This window comes from Cherax quadricarinatus, chromosome 4 (assembly GCF_038502225.1).
Source record: "Cherax quadricarinatus isolate ZL_2023a chromosome 4, ASM3850222v1, whole genome shotgun sequence".
NCBI lineage: Eukaryota > Metazoa > Arthropoda > Malacostraca > Decapoda > Parastacidae > Cherax > Cherax quadricarinatus.
The window spans coordinates 52,931,530-52,945,071 of record NC_091295.1 but is presented as its reverse complement, the minus strand read 5'-3'; the positions used below and the strand labels follow the sequence as shown (position 1 = coordinate 52,945,071).

The 13,542-nt window shown below is 44.9% G+C and overlaps 1 protein-coding gene across 1 annotated transcript in view; it reads right to left on the bottom strand.

Annotated features, from left to right (window-relative positions):
• Nucleotides 1–13,542, bottom strand: part of LOC128684339 (uncharacterized) — a 241,053-nt gene that overhangs the window by 115,418 nt on the left and 112,093 nt on the right. The window contains exons 8-9 of the mRNA XM_070098267.1: nucleotides 12,938–13,098; nucleotides 993–1,137 (exon numbers count right to left, since the gene is read on the bottom strand). Coding sequence (XP_069954368.1) covers nucleotides 993–1,137; nucleotides 12,938–13,098 — 306 coding nt within the window. The remainder of the gene's footprint in view (nucleotides 1–992; nucleotides 1,138–12,937; nucleotides 13,099–13,542) is intronic.

The following is a 13,542-nucleotide window of genomic DNA, read 5'->3' as shown; positions in this document are numbered from 1 at the left end:
CGTATAAGTTATCTTCTTTTACCGTTATGGATTCGTTATACAGACGTAGTTACGTATCAGACCATCATCGTTACCTGAAGACCGGTAGCTATAAGGAAGTTAGTAATAGTACTAGTGCGGAAATGGGTGTTACTGTGGAAAGGGGGTGGTAATGGGGGCTACCTCCCCCCTCACCTCCACATTTTCCCTACCCACCCGGGATATATGCCAGGCACCACAAAATTCCCCGCCACTTTCTTGCCCTTACAACTTCCTGGTATAGTTTGTTGCCGGAGATGGAAGATTTTCCCTCTCACGGAAATTTTCCCTAGACGCCTCCCTAATCTTACCCTAAGGACTTGGGAAAGGACGAGAGGAAGGAAGACTGAGGGGAGGGGGCGAAAGGGAGCAGGATTAATAATAATAATAATAATAATAATAATAATAATAATAATAATAATAATAATAATAATAATAGTAATAATAATAATAATAGAGGGAAAGGGAGGGGAGAGTGCTGTTGCAAAATTTATTATTAATGTTGTTGTTGATGTTTTACTTAAACCCCTTACTGTGAAACATTAAACACAAAGAGGGGTGGAGGCTCAATCCCCCGTGCAGTAAGACCAGAAACCCTGGGTAGGAAGAGACCAAACTGAGAGATGCAAATCAACACGGTACCGGTGGACGTAAACATATGTTTGCAACATCCAGTGCAAGCAACAAATCATTAAAAAAAACACCTTTAATACAACTAAAGCCACACGGATGAGGTGTTTGTAAGTTATAAACCAGAGCCTTGGAGGAAGAAAAAATAATTAAGGTACCTAGTATAAGGTAACCCTTTGGGAATGCTTAGTAATGTATTGTACAGTTTGTGTTCGTTGCCACAGACCGTTACGTCTGTGACATGTGGAGGAGGAGGAGGAGGAAGAACAGAAGGAGGAAGAGGAGGAAGAGGAGGAGAAGGGGGAGAAAGAGGAAGAGTACGAAGAATTGGTAGAAGTACTTACATGTGACGTTGATGACTATATGATCCTGCAGTGTGTGTAGTGGCAGTGATGGGTTGGTCACCCTGCAAGTGATCCTGGCACCGTTGTCTCGCCGCTGTACTGCCACTCTAACGTGGCCCACCCCGCCCATACCTGTCACGTCCTTCTGAGGGAGAGAGTAGAGGAGGACGAGGACGAGGACGAGGACGAGGAGGAGGAGGAGGAGGAGGAGGAGGAGGAGGAGGAGGAGGAGGCGGAGGTGGTAGTGGTGAGAAAGAAAGTGAATGGGTTAATTGGTCAGTTCAAAATTAATGACAGGACAAGGTAAATACATTGCAGATGTATTGTAATGTACACAATTAAGTCATTAAACAATGGTTCTAAATCTATACACTGAAATGACTCCTTACCAGAGCAATGGGACTAGGAGAAAGGGCAAGAAACGTCCCTAAAAGAAATGTTTCGGAACTGTAAGTATGAGAGAGAGAGAGAGAGAGAGAGAGAGAGAGAGAGAGAGAGAGAGAGAGAGAGAGAGAGGGAGAGAGAGAAAGGTAGTTACATATCTCTGCTATACACTTGTCAAATATCATGAAAAGTACATCGCCTAACCTTCACCAGTCCTCCCTCCCCACCTTCCCACGTTACACGCAGCCTTTTAGATCCCTTGTGCAGCCGACAAGCTTTAAACTTAACAAACCAACCCAAATGACTGAAACAGTTTTCTTAGGATTTGTGAAGAACGACAAATGAGGAACTTACGTAACTACCTCGACCTTGTGAGGCAGATGATAAATGGTTCAGAGAACCAACAAGTTGATAAATTAGACACATGTGCAGCACTTGGGTATCTTTACTGTGGAAACGTTTCGTCACGCAGTGGCTTTATCAGTCCTATACAAAATAGAATGGCGAAGATCTGAGGGACTGATTACCTCACTCTCCTTCTCTTCTTCACTTTTTTTGTACTGGACTGATGAAGCGACTGCTTGGCGAAACGTTTCCACAGCAAAGATACCCAAGTGTTGCACAAGTGTCTAATTTAACACGTTCTAGATAACTGTAAATAACCCATATCCTCTGCATCTGTGCTCTTACCTACATGTTACAGGGGTCGATTTACTGCTCCTGGCCCCACCTCTTCACTGGGAGTTACTAGGAGTCTCTCCTCAGGGCTCCAAAAGCCTTATCGTACCTCTTCTTAAAGCTATATATGGAATCCCGTCTCTTCTATTGTGTGTGTGTGTGTGTGTGTGTGTGTGTGTGTGTGTGTGTGTGTGTGTGTGTGTGTGTGTGTGTGTGACCACTGACCGGAAATACTGGTTTCTGTCCTCTTAGAGCCTTATCGTATCTACTGTGTATGGAGTTTGCCTCCACTTTCACATCTAATTAGTTTCACTTTCCTAAGAGTGAAAAAGTACTTCCTAATATCCCTAAACTCATCTACGTTCATAACCTCTGTCTTTGACCACCTTATACTTGGTCCTAATCAACGCTGGCAATTCCTTTGATTATTTTATTCCTCGTGATCCTATTCTTCCTTGCCCTCCTCTGTTCCACGGACGTCAGGTTCGATTCCTTTAGTCCTACTTTCTGATGTATCGTTCTGAGCTCAGAGACCACCTTGATAGCAATCCTTTGCATTATATCAAGTGGTTTCTCTTTTACCTGATTGCCAGACCACTCTCGATCTATTTCGCTATGCAGTGCCCCAAACATATTCTCTTGCTAACATTATCAAATTTACAATATATCATTTACCACGTAACAAATCTCATTCCTTTAAAGAATACTCAACATTTCGGTGTCACGTCCGTCTTTCGTTTACCATTTGATTTTAATTTGTCACTTTTCTGCTCTACTTCAAGTCCTCTCCATCCCAATTCTTACCATCCTTCTCCTGGACTAACTTAAAACAACACTGAAGGCCTAGAGCTATCATTCAACTCCCTCGGTGGTTATATATATATATATATATATATATATATATATATATATATATATATATATATATATATATATATTTACAAACACGCTCTCTCTTTATCTCTCTCTCTCTCTCTTTCTTAGTTCCTCATAATTTTTAAAGCTAAATTTAGAGTGTCCTTCCGTTTCTTTCGAGGTCGAAGTTCACAGTGCACAGCTGACCTTTAAAAGCAGCCGTCAGTGCACCTGAATAAAAAGCGACACAATTAATGCTTCAATTTCCATTCCTGTCTCAGCGTTGATGGGGGAGGGGCAGCCAGGTGGGGGGAGGAGGAGGAGGGGGGTTAGAATGTTTGGGTGGTGAGGGGGAGGGGGGTTTAGCAAGGCTGTAATGGGGGTTTAGATATATTTTATTAAACCGAGAATGTTATTTTGTGTGTATCTGTGGGTACATGATTTGTATTCACGTTATCACTTGAAATGTGGAAATTTAGAGTGATGACCTGTTATCGGGTTATCTGCTTGGCTAGCGGGCGTCTCGCGAGGTCAGGTCATCAGCGGTTATCTTCATGACTCTTGAAGGACCAGTCAAAGGATAATCATTGAATGACGTCATCGGGCTAGGAGCAATCCGATTGGGTAATGATTGCTTTATAGGCCATGAAACTGACCTCTATTAGTGAAATAGAGGGGAGTTGAATGCTGCACTGGAGCGAAACTCGCACGCACACACACACACACACACACACTCACACACACACACACACACACACACACACACACACACACACAAGCACATGCACACACGCACACACACACACACACACACACACACACACACACACACACGCACACACGCACACACACACACACACACACAATCACATGCACACACGCACACACACACACACACACACACACACACACACACACACACACACACACACACACACACACACACACACACACACGCACACACACACACATAGCCAGAAGTTCTGACTCGACCCATGAAACCAAAAACAGATGAGTACACACACACACACACACACACACACACACGCGCGCTCTTGAAGCAGGAAGAGAGTGGACCGAGCAGCGACATGCGAAAAGGCCGGGCCAGGAGCTGTGAATCGACTCCTGCAACTACATATAAGTGAGTACAACAGATTAACCAGGAACAAGTGTTCCAGATTTAAGTAATAAGCAGATATAAAAAGTTTAGGAAGGGTTTGGGGGGAATAATTGAGATACTGAACTATCCAATATATTCCCCTTGAACCTTCAACCATTAAAAACGAAGTAAGATTGTTCAACCTCTCTCTCTCTCTCTCTCTCTCTCTCTCTCTCGCTACAAAAATATCGTAGTATGGACCAACGAGCAATAGAGTGAGGTTCATTGGTGTGATGGAACCATTTTGAGAGTGGAATGAGGTTCGTTTGACTGATAAAGCCATTATCCTAGTGGAGTGGGGTTCTCAGGTGCCATTTTCACAGTGACCTGGAGACATTTACTATCTGTTCTGAGTTTGTATGCTTTGAGGGATAATGAAAAAACGGGGCAAAAAACTGGATGGTCGGCAAAATGGATTAAGAAACAGTGAGACGAGAGTAAAGTAAACAAAGGTAATAAGGTTAATGAATGAATGAGAGACGTTTCAGAAGAAGGAGAAACATCACAGAGATGACACAAAAACCATAACAAATGCGATATTTCCGCCAAGGTACGTTGTAATGAGGAAGGAACGAGGACTCAGAAGTGGAGGAGTGGCACTGTTGGTCAAATGGAGGAGTGGCACTGTAGGTTAAGTGAAGAAGTGGCACTGTTGGTCAAGTGGAGGAGTGGCACTGTTTGTCAGGTGGAGGAGTGGCACTGTTGGTCATGGGGATGAGTGGCACTGTTGGTCAAGTGGAGAAGTGGCACTGTTCGTCAAGTGGAGAAGTGGCACTGTTGGTCAAGTGGAGGGGTGGCACTGTTGGTCAAGTGGAGGAGTAGCACTGTTGGTCAAGTGGAGGAGTGGCACTGTTTGTCAGGTGGAGGAGTGGCACTGTTAGTCAGGTGGAGGAGTGGCACTGTTGGTCAAGTGGAGGAGTGGCACTGTTGGTCAAGTGGAGGAGGGGCACTGTTGGTCAAGTGGAGGAGTAGCACTCTTGGTCAAGTGGAGGAGTGGCACTGTTTATCAGGTGGAGGAGTGGCACTGTTGGTCAGGTGGAGGAGTGGCACTATTGGTCAAGTGGAGGAGTGGCACTGTTGGTCAAGTGGAGTAGTGGCACTGTTGTTCAAGTGGAGAAGTGGCACTGTTGGTCAAGTGGAGGAGTGGCACTGTTGGTCAAGTGGAAGAGTGGCACTGTTGGTCAAGTGGAGGAGTGGCACTGTTGGTCAAGTGGAGGAGCGGCACTGTTGGTCAGGTGGGGAGTGGCACTGTTGGTCAGGTGGAGTAGTGGCCCTGTTGGTCAAGTGGAGAAGTGACACTTTTGGTCAGGTGGAGGAGTGGCAGTGTTGGTCATGTGGAGAAGTGGCACTGCTGGTCAAGTGGAGGAGTGGCACTGTTGGTTAAGTGGAGGAGTGGCACTGTTGGTCAAGTGGATGAGTGGCACTGTTGGTCAAGTGGAGGAGTGGCACTATTGGTCAAGTGGAGGACTGGCAGTGTTAGTCAAGTGGAGGACTGGCACTGTTGTTCAAGTGGAGTGGTGGCACGGTTGGTCAAGTGGAGGAGTGGCACTGTTAGTCATGTGGTGAGTGGCACTGTTGGTCAAGTGGAGGAGTGGCACTGTTGGTCAAGTGGAGGAGTGACACTGTTGGTCAAGTGGAGGAGTGGCACTGTTGGTCAGGTGGAGTATTGGCACTGTTGGTCAAGTGGAGAAGTGGCACTTTTGGTCAGGTGGAGGAGTGGCAGTGTTGGTTAAGTGGAGGAGTGGCACTGCTGGTCAAGTGGAGGAGTGGCACTGTTGGTCAAGTAGAGGAGTGGCATTGTTGGTCAAGTGGATGAGTGGCACTGTTGGTCAAACGGAGGAGTGGCACTGTTGGTCAAGTGGAGGAGTGGCACTGTTGGTCAAGTGGAGGAGTAGAACTGTTGGTCAAGTGAAGGAGTGCCACTGTTGGTCAAATGGAAGAGTGCCACTCTTGGTCAGATGGAGAAGTGCCACTGTTGGTCAAGTGGAGAAGTGCCACTGTTGGTCAAGCGGAGGAATGCCACTTATGGCCAAGTTGAGGAGTGCCACTGTTGGTCAGGTTCATGACAACAGAAATCCTAAAGTAGTAGTATGTACTCACCTAACTGTACTCACCTAATTGTGGTTGCAGGGGTCGAGACTTAGCTCCTGGCCCTGCCTCTTAACCGAGTGCTACTAGGTCCTCTCTCTCCCTGCTCCATGAGCTTCATCATACCTCATCTTAAAGCTATGTATGGTTCCTGCCTCCACTTGCTAGGTTATACCACTTCCTGACCACTCTGTGACTGAAGAAATACTTCCTAACATCCCTTTGACTCATCTGGGTCTTCAACTTCCAATTGTGACCCATTGTTTCTGTGTCCCCTCTCTGGAACATCGTGTCTCTGTCCACCTTGTCTATTCCACGCAGTATTTTGTATGTCGTTATCATGTCTTCCCTAATCCTCCTCTTCTCCAGTGTCGTCAGGCCGATTTCTCTTAACCTTTCTTCATAGAACATTCCCTTGAGCTCTGGAACTAACTTTGTCGCAAACCTTGGCACTTTCTCTAATTTCTTGACGTGCTTGATCAAGTGTGGGTTCCAAACAGGTGCTGCAAGGTCAGATATGTGTGTGTGTGTGTGTGTGTGTGTGTGTGTGTGTGTGTGTGTGTGTGTGTGTGTGTGTGTGTGTGTGTGTGTGTGTGTGCGTGCGTGGGTGTGTGTATGTGTGTGTGTATGTGTATGTATATATGTATGCATGTGTGTGTGTTGTATGCGGAGGATTATTGGGTTGGGAGACGTAGATAGTAGGGTGTATGACTGGATAAGGTGTGTCAGTGGAGAGTGGGGAGAGTGTATGTGGGGAGAATCTTTAAGTGAGGAGAGTTTTTAAGTAGGGAGAGTTTGTGGGTGGCGAGTGTGTGTGTGTCGGGAGAGCGTGTGTGGATGGGAAGAGTTTTTAAGTAGGGAGAGTTTGTGGGTGGCGAGTGTGTGTGTGTCGGGAGAGCGTGTGTGGATGGGAAGAGTTTGTGGGTGGTGAGTGTGGATGGGGAGAACGAGGACGAGGAGAGTGTGTGGGTGGTGAGTGTGGATGGGGAGAATGTGGATAGGGAGAGTGTGTAGGTGGAGAGAGTAAGCTTCCTTGGTGAGACTAGAGAGAAGAGTGGAAAAGACAGGAAAATTGGGGTGAGAGGTTTAGGGTGGTGGGGTGGGTGTGAGGGATGGGAAGACCCATTAGCAGGGTGAGCAGGAGGGGAGGAAGCAATAATGAATAGGCTGTAGCCGACAGCGGCTGCCGCCCACACTGATACCACTCACGCCCATCAACCCCACTCCGTGACAAGTGAGAAAGAGAGAGAGAGAGAGAGAGTACAGAGGGAAGTGAAATTACAAAAGGCTTTGCGGCCCACACTGCGTCTATTTGCATAAAGAAAAACCTCATACGGTTTTCTAAAAATCGAGATACATATTTATATAAAAAGGTACAAGCGGATGGAAATCATGGACTGGAATCAATTCTACTTCAACTCCTGAAACTACTCATCTACCTCCACTATTAACCACGGCGATGTGAATATCACCTGTATTTTGACACATTCACTGGGTGGACCAGTGCCAAAGAAGCACCCTATACAGCTCTTGTAACACCGCCAAGGAGCCGCTAGCCACTGCCTGGAGTGGATTGTGACTACTAGAATCCCACACATGCCATGTGTTTGATCAGCTAAAAATTTGGTTAGGGAGTATGAGTGTCCCATGGAGGAAAGTATTCCAGTGGTCCATTATTGTTGGTAAGAAACCTCTTTCCTTCACTCGTGGTGTTTAATCACTTGTCACGGAGATTTACTCCATTATTTTTTTTGAGAGAGAGACTTTATAAAAAATTAATCTCTAAAAGTATCAATTGAATGGCCTCATTCACTACGAAATGTCTTCTTATCCAATTGGAAACTGTGACCTTGACCTTGGCATTGACCTTGACCTCAGCTGGGTTGGGAGGGATGGACGCGCCTGCTGCCAGGACGGAAAGTCATATCCCTACAGCGGATACTTGTTATAAAACACTTTCAACACTGTACTAACTCCAGCTTTCCTTTCTAGTTTCCCTTCCTTCCTTGTACTTTCTCTTCCTCTCTCTCACCCTTCCTCCCTCCTACATTTGCTCGCTTTCTCCTACCATCTCGCCCTCCCTTCTGTATCAACTGTCCAGGCTATCACAGAGGCAAACGAGGAAACTTGTCTTGTGGAGGAGGACGTTGGCCATCGTCCCACGCCTCTCTGCAATATTATGACATCTTAACTATGCTCAAGTTGTGTTGAAGTGAGCCAAGTTGGTGTTGGCGGAGGGTGTTGCTTGAGCACTTGATGTGTTTACCAAGGGATAAGTGATTTTGCTTATGGTTCTCTGAGGGTGTGAGCGGGTCTTCAGGGACTGGACGCGGAGATTGGTTCCTGGTTAGGTGATATAGATCGGCCAGTTGGGCTGGCAGAAAAGGAATTGATTTGCGTGTTGTTCTGGTGTGTGTGTATGTGTGTGAGTGTGTGTGAGTGTGTGTGTGTATGTGTGTGTATGTGTGTGTGTGTGTGTGTGTATGTGTGTGTGTGTTAGTTACCATTTTGTCCTAGGCACATGTCGATTAGACACTAGGCCTGTTGTATATGCGTGCATATGTGTGTGTGTGTGTTTGTGTGTGTGTGTGTGTGTGTGTGTATGTATGTGTGTGTGTGTGTGTGTGTGTATATTTGTATGTGTGTGTGTGTGTGTGTGTTTGTGTGTGTGTGTGTGTGTGTGTGTGTGTGTGTGTGTGTGTGTTAATTACCATTTTGTCCTAGGCACATGTCGACTAGACACTAGGCCTGTTGTATATGCGTGCATGTGTGTGTGTGTGTGTGTGTGTGTGTGTGTGTGTGTGTGTGTGTGTGTGTGTGTGTGTGTGTGTGTGCTAACCCATTTGTGGTTGCAGGTGTGTGTGCATGTGCTACTCACCTATTTGTGAATGCAGGTGTGTGTGCGTGTGTGTGTGTGTGTGTATGAATACTGATGCTTATGGGACCCTACAAGTCACATTTCTCCATGAGAATATCTTTTCCCTTGACACTATTCTTATTATTTCATTGTGAATGTTTTCCTGTAAATGCTAATCTTTTGTTTCACAAGTAATCTGCTACTTTCACATAAACTTTTCACAGAGATTTCACTTCTCAACGATTCTGAAAACCAGGTAAACTTAGCTTGTGTGTGTAATATTTTCTTTGTAGTTACTTATAAATGGTTACTCGAGTTGAACTTAGCTCCAAATGTCTCGTTTTCTTATAAGCAATTCTGCTATTTACAAATGTTTACTTGTGCTCTTATCTGCTAGTACTTGAATATTTAATGGAATGTTGTATGTAAATGGTATACAATACCGACAAGATGAAATTTCGACACATGTGCAACATTTGGATGTCTTGAATTTGTATTGATAAAGAAACTGGATGGCGAAGCGTCTACAATAAAGGTACCCAAATGTTGGACATGTGTCTAATTTTCTTCATTTAACAGAACACAGTAGTCCTTGGAGGTGCAATATTAGTTCGCTCTAGAAAACGTATCGTACCTCAAAACTATCGTAATTCAAACTGGAAAGACAGTACAAAACTATAATGAGAGATGTAATGACTGGATGAGGGAGAATGACTAGCAGTATTTCTCAGTGATCACTATTAGACCAACACCGATCCTAGAACACGTCTGTCACCTGCCGGTAAGGAGAGATGAACTGACAGTTTTCAGTAGTTCTTCTTTTGTCATGTTCTTACTGTTACGGAATTCACTTTGATGGCTGCCTATTGACAGCCTTATTTAGTTCACCCGTTTATTCAAATAACTGGCTCTGTAACATAACAGGGGGCGTGGCGGATACCACAGCTCTGAGGCACTATAGTACTTATTTATAAATATAGCTCTGAAAGTCATGCATGACGTAAAAAGGCGACTAAAATGCCTGGAGAAAGGAGCTAGTAACCCCTTCTGTATAAATTACTAAATGTGAAAAGAAGAAAAGCTACAAGTTTTTTCTTTTCCATCTTCGGGTCGCCCTGCCTCGGTGGGAGACGGCCGGTGTGCATAGAAAAATGTTAGATTTAAGTTAAGAGCGGATAGAAATCAGCATTGTGATTCCAAGCACTGAGATCTTCACGCCCGCTGCTTGTGTTATAGGACGGGCTACACAACTAATAATAATAATAATAATAATAATATTTGTTTAAATTCGTTCTGCGAAGTCCTGTGGCTCGGGTGATAACACATTCAGCTCACATACGAAAGGTCCGTGGTTCGTTCACCGGCATGGGTAGAAGCGTTGAGCATGTTCCATTACACCTGTTGCCTCTGTTCAACCAGGAGTAAGACGGCCCCTGTGTATTAGTCGACTGTTACGGGTGGCATCCTGAGGGGAGGAGATTAAAGAACCTCACTGGAAATTAGACAGGCAGTCCTCGATGATGCACTGGCTTCCATGGGTTATCCTGGGTAGCTAACCCTCCCCCGGGTTAAAAATCCAAACAAATCTCATCTCAACAAAAGTTCAATAAATCAAAAGTCCATGGAATGCACGTAATATTAGATTTACATCCAAGACAAGCTGTCAAGTGAGCTAGATATGATAGGAGACAAGTGTACTGGCACCGAAGACAAGGCTTTGGAGATGCCGTGTTGTGTAACACACGAAAATGTCCAACAGAATAAAGATATTAGTAGACGAAGTGCCTCTCCAAGGCGAGGTATGAGTGCCCTTGTAGTTCCCAACTTTTATGCATTTGTTTCTCGTTCTATAGAGAGAAGGGGTAGAGAGAGAGGAGAGAGGAAGAGGGGAAGAGGGAGAGAGGAGGATATAAGGAACATTGGTAAATCCTGGAGAATTTTCGGATAATAAATTGGAGGCGAAGCTGTCATAAATCAGATGAAAGAATTAGTAATCTTGGCAAAATTATGATTTTAAAAGGAGAAGAATTGAGCATAAGAGAGAGAGAGAGAGAGAGAGAGAGAGAGATGGAAAGGGAGAGAGGGAGTAAGGGAAGAGGTAAACTGGGGGTGAGGAGAGAGGGATAGTGAGGAAGAAGGGCCAAGTGAAGCAGATGAGAGATGAAAGAGAGCGGGAAGGGACAAGGAGGGAGGGAGAGAGGGAGATTAGGAACAAGAGGGAAAGAAGAAAGGGGTAAAGGAAGATTAAGAGAGGGGAGACGGAAAGGAAGAGAGATGGGCACTGGGTTTACCTAGATGATTCCAAGCGGAACAGTGACGATTCATCTCTTTAAGAAATCATAAGAAACTCAGTGATAGGATTATGAGAAGAGGGTGAGAGGGGAAATTGAAGGTGATGAGGGGGGAAACTGAAGGTGTGAGAGATGAAAGTGAAGGGGCCAGCGGACGGGAGAGAAATTGGAAACGTAGAGAAAAGGGAGGAATACGGTGGTGAAATAGTAGGACTGAAAAAGAATGTGAAGGCATAGAGGAAAAAGAGAAACAGGGACACACAAGACAAACACCCGAGGGGGACACACAAGAAAAACACCCGAGGGGGACACACAAGATAAACACCCGAAGGGGGACACACAAGAAAAACACCCGAGGGGGGACACACAAGATAAACACCCGAAGGGGGACACACAAGATAAACACCCGAGAGGGGGACAGACAAACACCCGAGGGGGGACACAGGTGGAAGGTGACTCCAAACATGTGTTCATATGTAAACAAAAGAGCCGATCAATTACTGTCTCTCTCACACACACACACACTCACACACACATACACACACTCATACATACACACATACACACATACACACACACACACTCTCATACACACACACACATACACACACACATTCACACACACAAACACACACAAACACACACAAGCACTCACACATACATACACACATACACAAACACACAAACACATACACACGCACACACACACACACACACACACACACACACACACACACACACACACACACACACACACACACACACACACACACACACACACACACACACACACACACACACACACACACACACACATACACAAACACACACACACACACACACACACATACACACACAGCGACTAGTGAAGAGGCGGGGGCCAGGAGCTTGGACTCGACCCCTGCAACCTCAACTAGGTGAGTACTACTAGGTGAGTACACACACACACACACACACACACACACACAATACTCGTCCACACTACAGTACAATCCGCGTATTGCCACTTAGAACCGACAAACCCAGTTAGCTGGCTTCCCCAAGCCAAAACAATAACCCAGGCATTGCTTGCTCCAAGCTATTACTTCCTCAAGCCCACAGGCCACTTAGAAAGAAAAGAACAAAAAAAAAACAGGAAAATAATTCTTTCAGATTGTAAATGTTTTGGGAGAGGGGAAGAATAGTGAGGGTGGGAGAGGATTATAGAGGGATAGGGAAGAATAAAGTGGGATAGAGTGGATATAGGTAGTTGTGTACACAGGAAGGGGTGAAAGGGGTGAGGGTGTTTTTGGTCGTCAGGAGAAAATGGTCATTGATTCGCTTCCTTGGATATAAATTTGATTGCTTCCCATCTCCATGACTCTGTATGACTCCTGTCTTCAGCGTTTCCCCATGAATAGTATACTACTACTACTACTACTACTTCTACTGTTATTACTACTGCTAGTAGCAATAATAATGCCGGTACTACAACTGCTACTACTACTGTTACTACAATACTACTATTACTATTACTACGTCTAGTTCAATAGTAGTAGTAGTAGTAGTAGTAGTAGTAGTAGTAGCAGTAATAATAATAATAATAATAATAATAATAGTAATAATAATAATAATAATAATGACCGACACTTACCCTTTGTGAGCTTTCTGTTGGAATGGGAGTTGCTCCCTTGTACCAGGAGATGATGGGTTGTGGTCGTGACCCGCGGGCAGTGCAAGTCAGGTCAAGCATGTCACCTGCTCTCACCGAGCCGCTGACGGCAGCTCCTGTGATCTCCACCGACAACGGTCGAACTGTAAACCCGAGAGAGAGAGAGAGAGAGAGAGAGAGAGAGAGAGAGAGAGAACATATTAGACATTCAGTACTGGCTCAAGTAGACCCCGCCCACCTGTAACGCCGTCTCCAACTACTACACCTCACCCGTTTTGTTTTGTTTTGTTTAGTTATTTGGAATACTGAAAGAGAAAAAACTATTAAGAAACACATTGAAGAGGAAAAATGATTGCATATTGAATTTAAGCAGAAGTTTGCGACTTGCCCGTCATCTTACGCTGTCGTTAATCAGAAAGTATAAGATTAACACCTTTGTCAGAGAAGAAAAATATTCAACAGATCTATTCCTCTCTCTTATGTACAACAGTTGTATTTTCCTAGCTGGTTCCTGGTTCCTAGCTGGTTCCTGTCTACTAGCCTGCTGACTGTCTGTTTCATTCTTATTCGTCAGGACGATGATATCT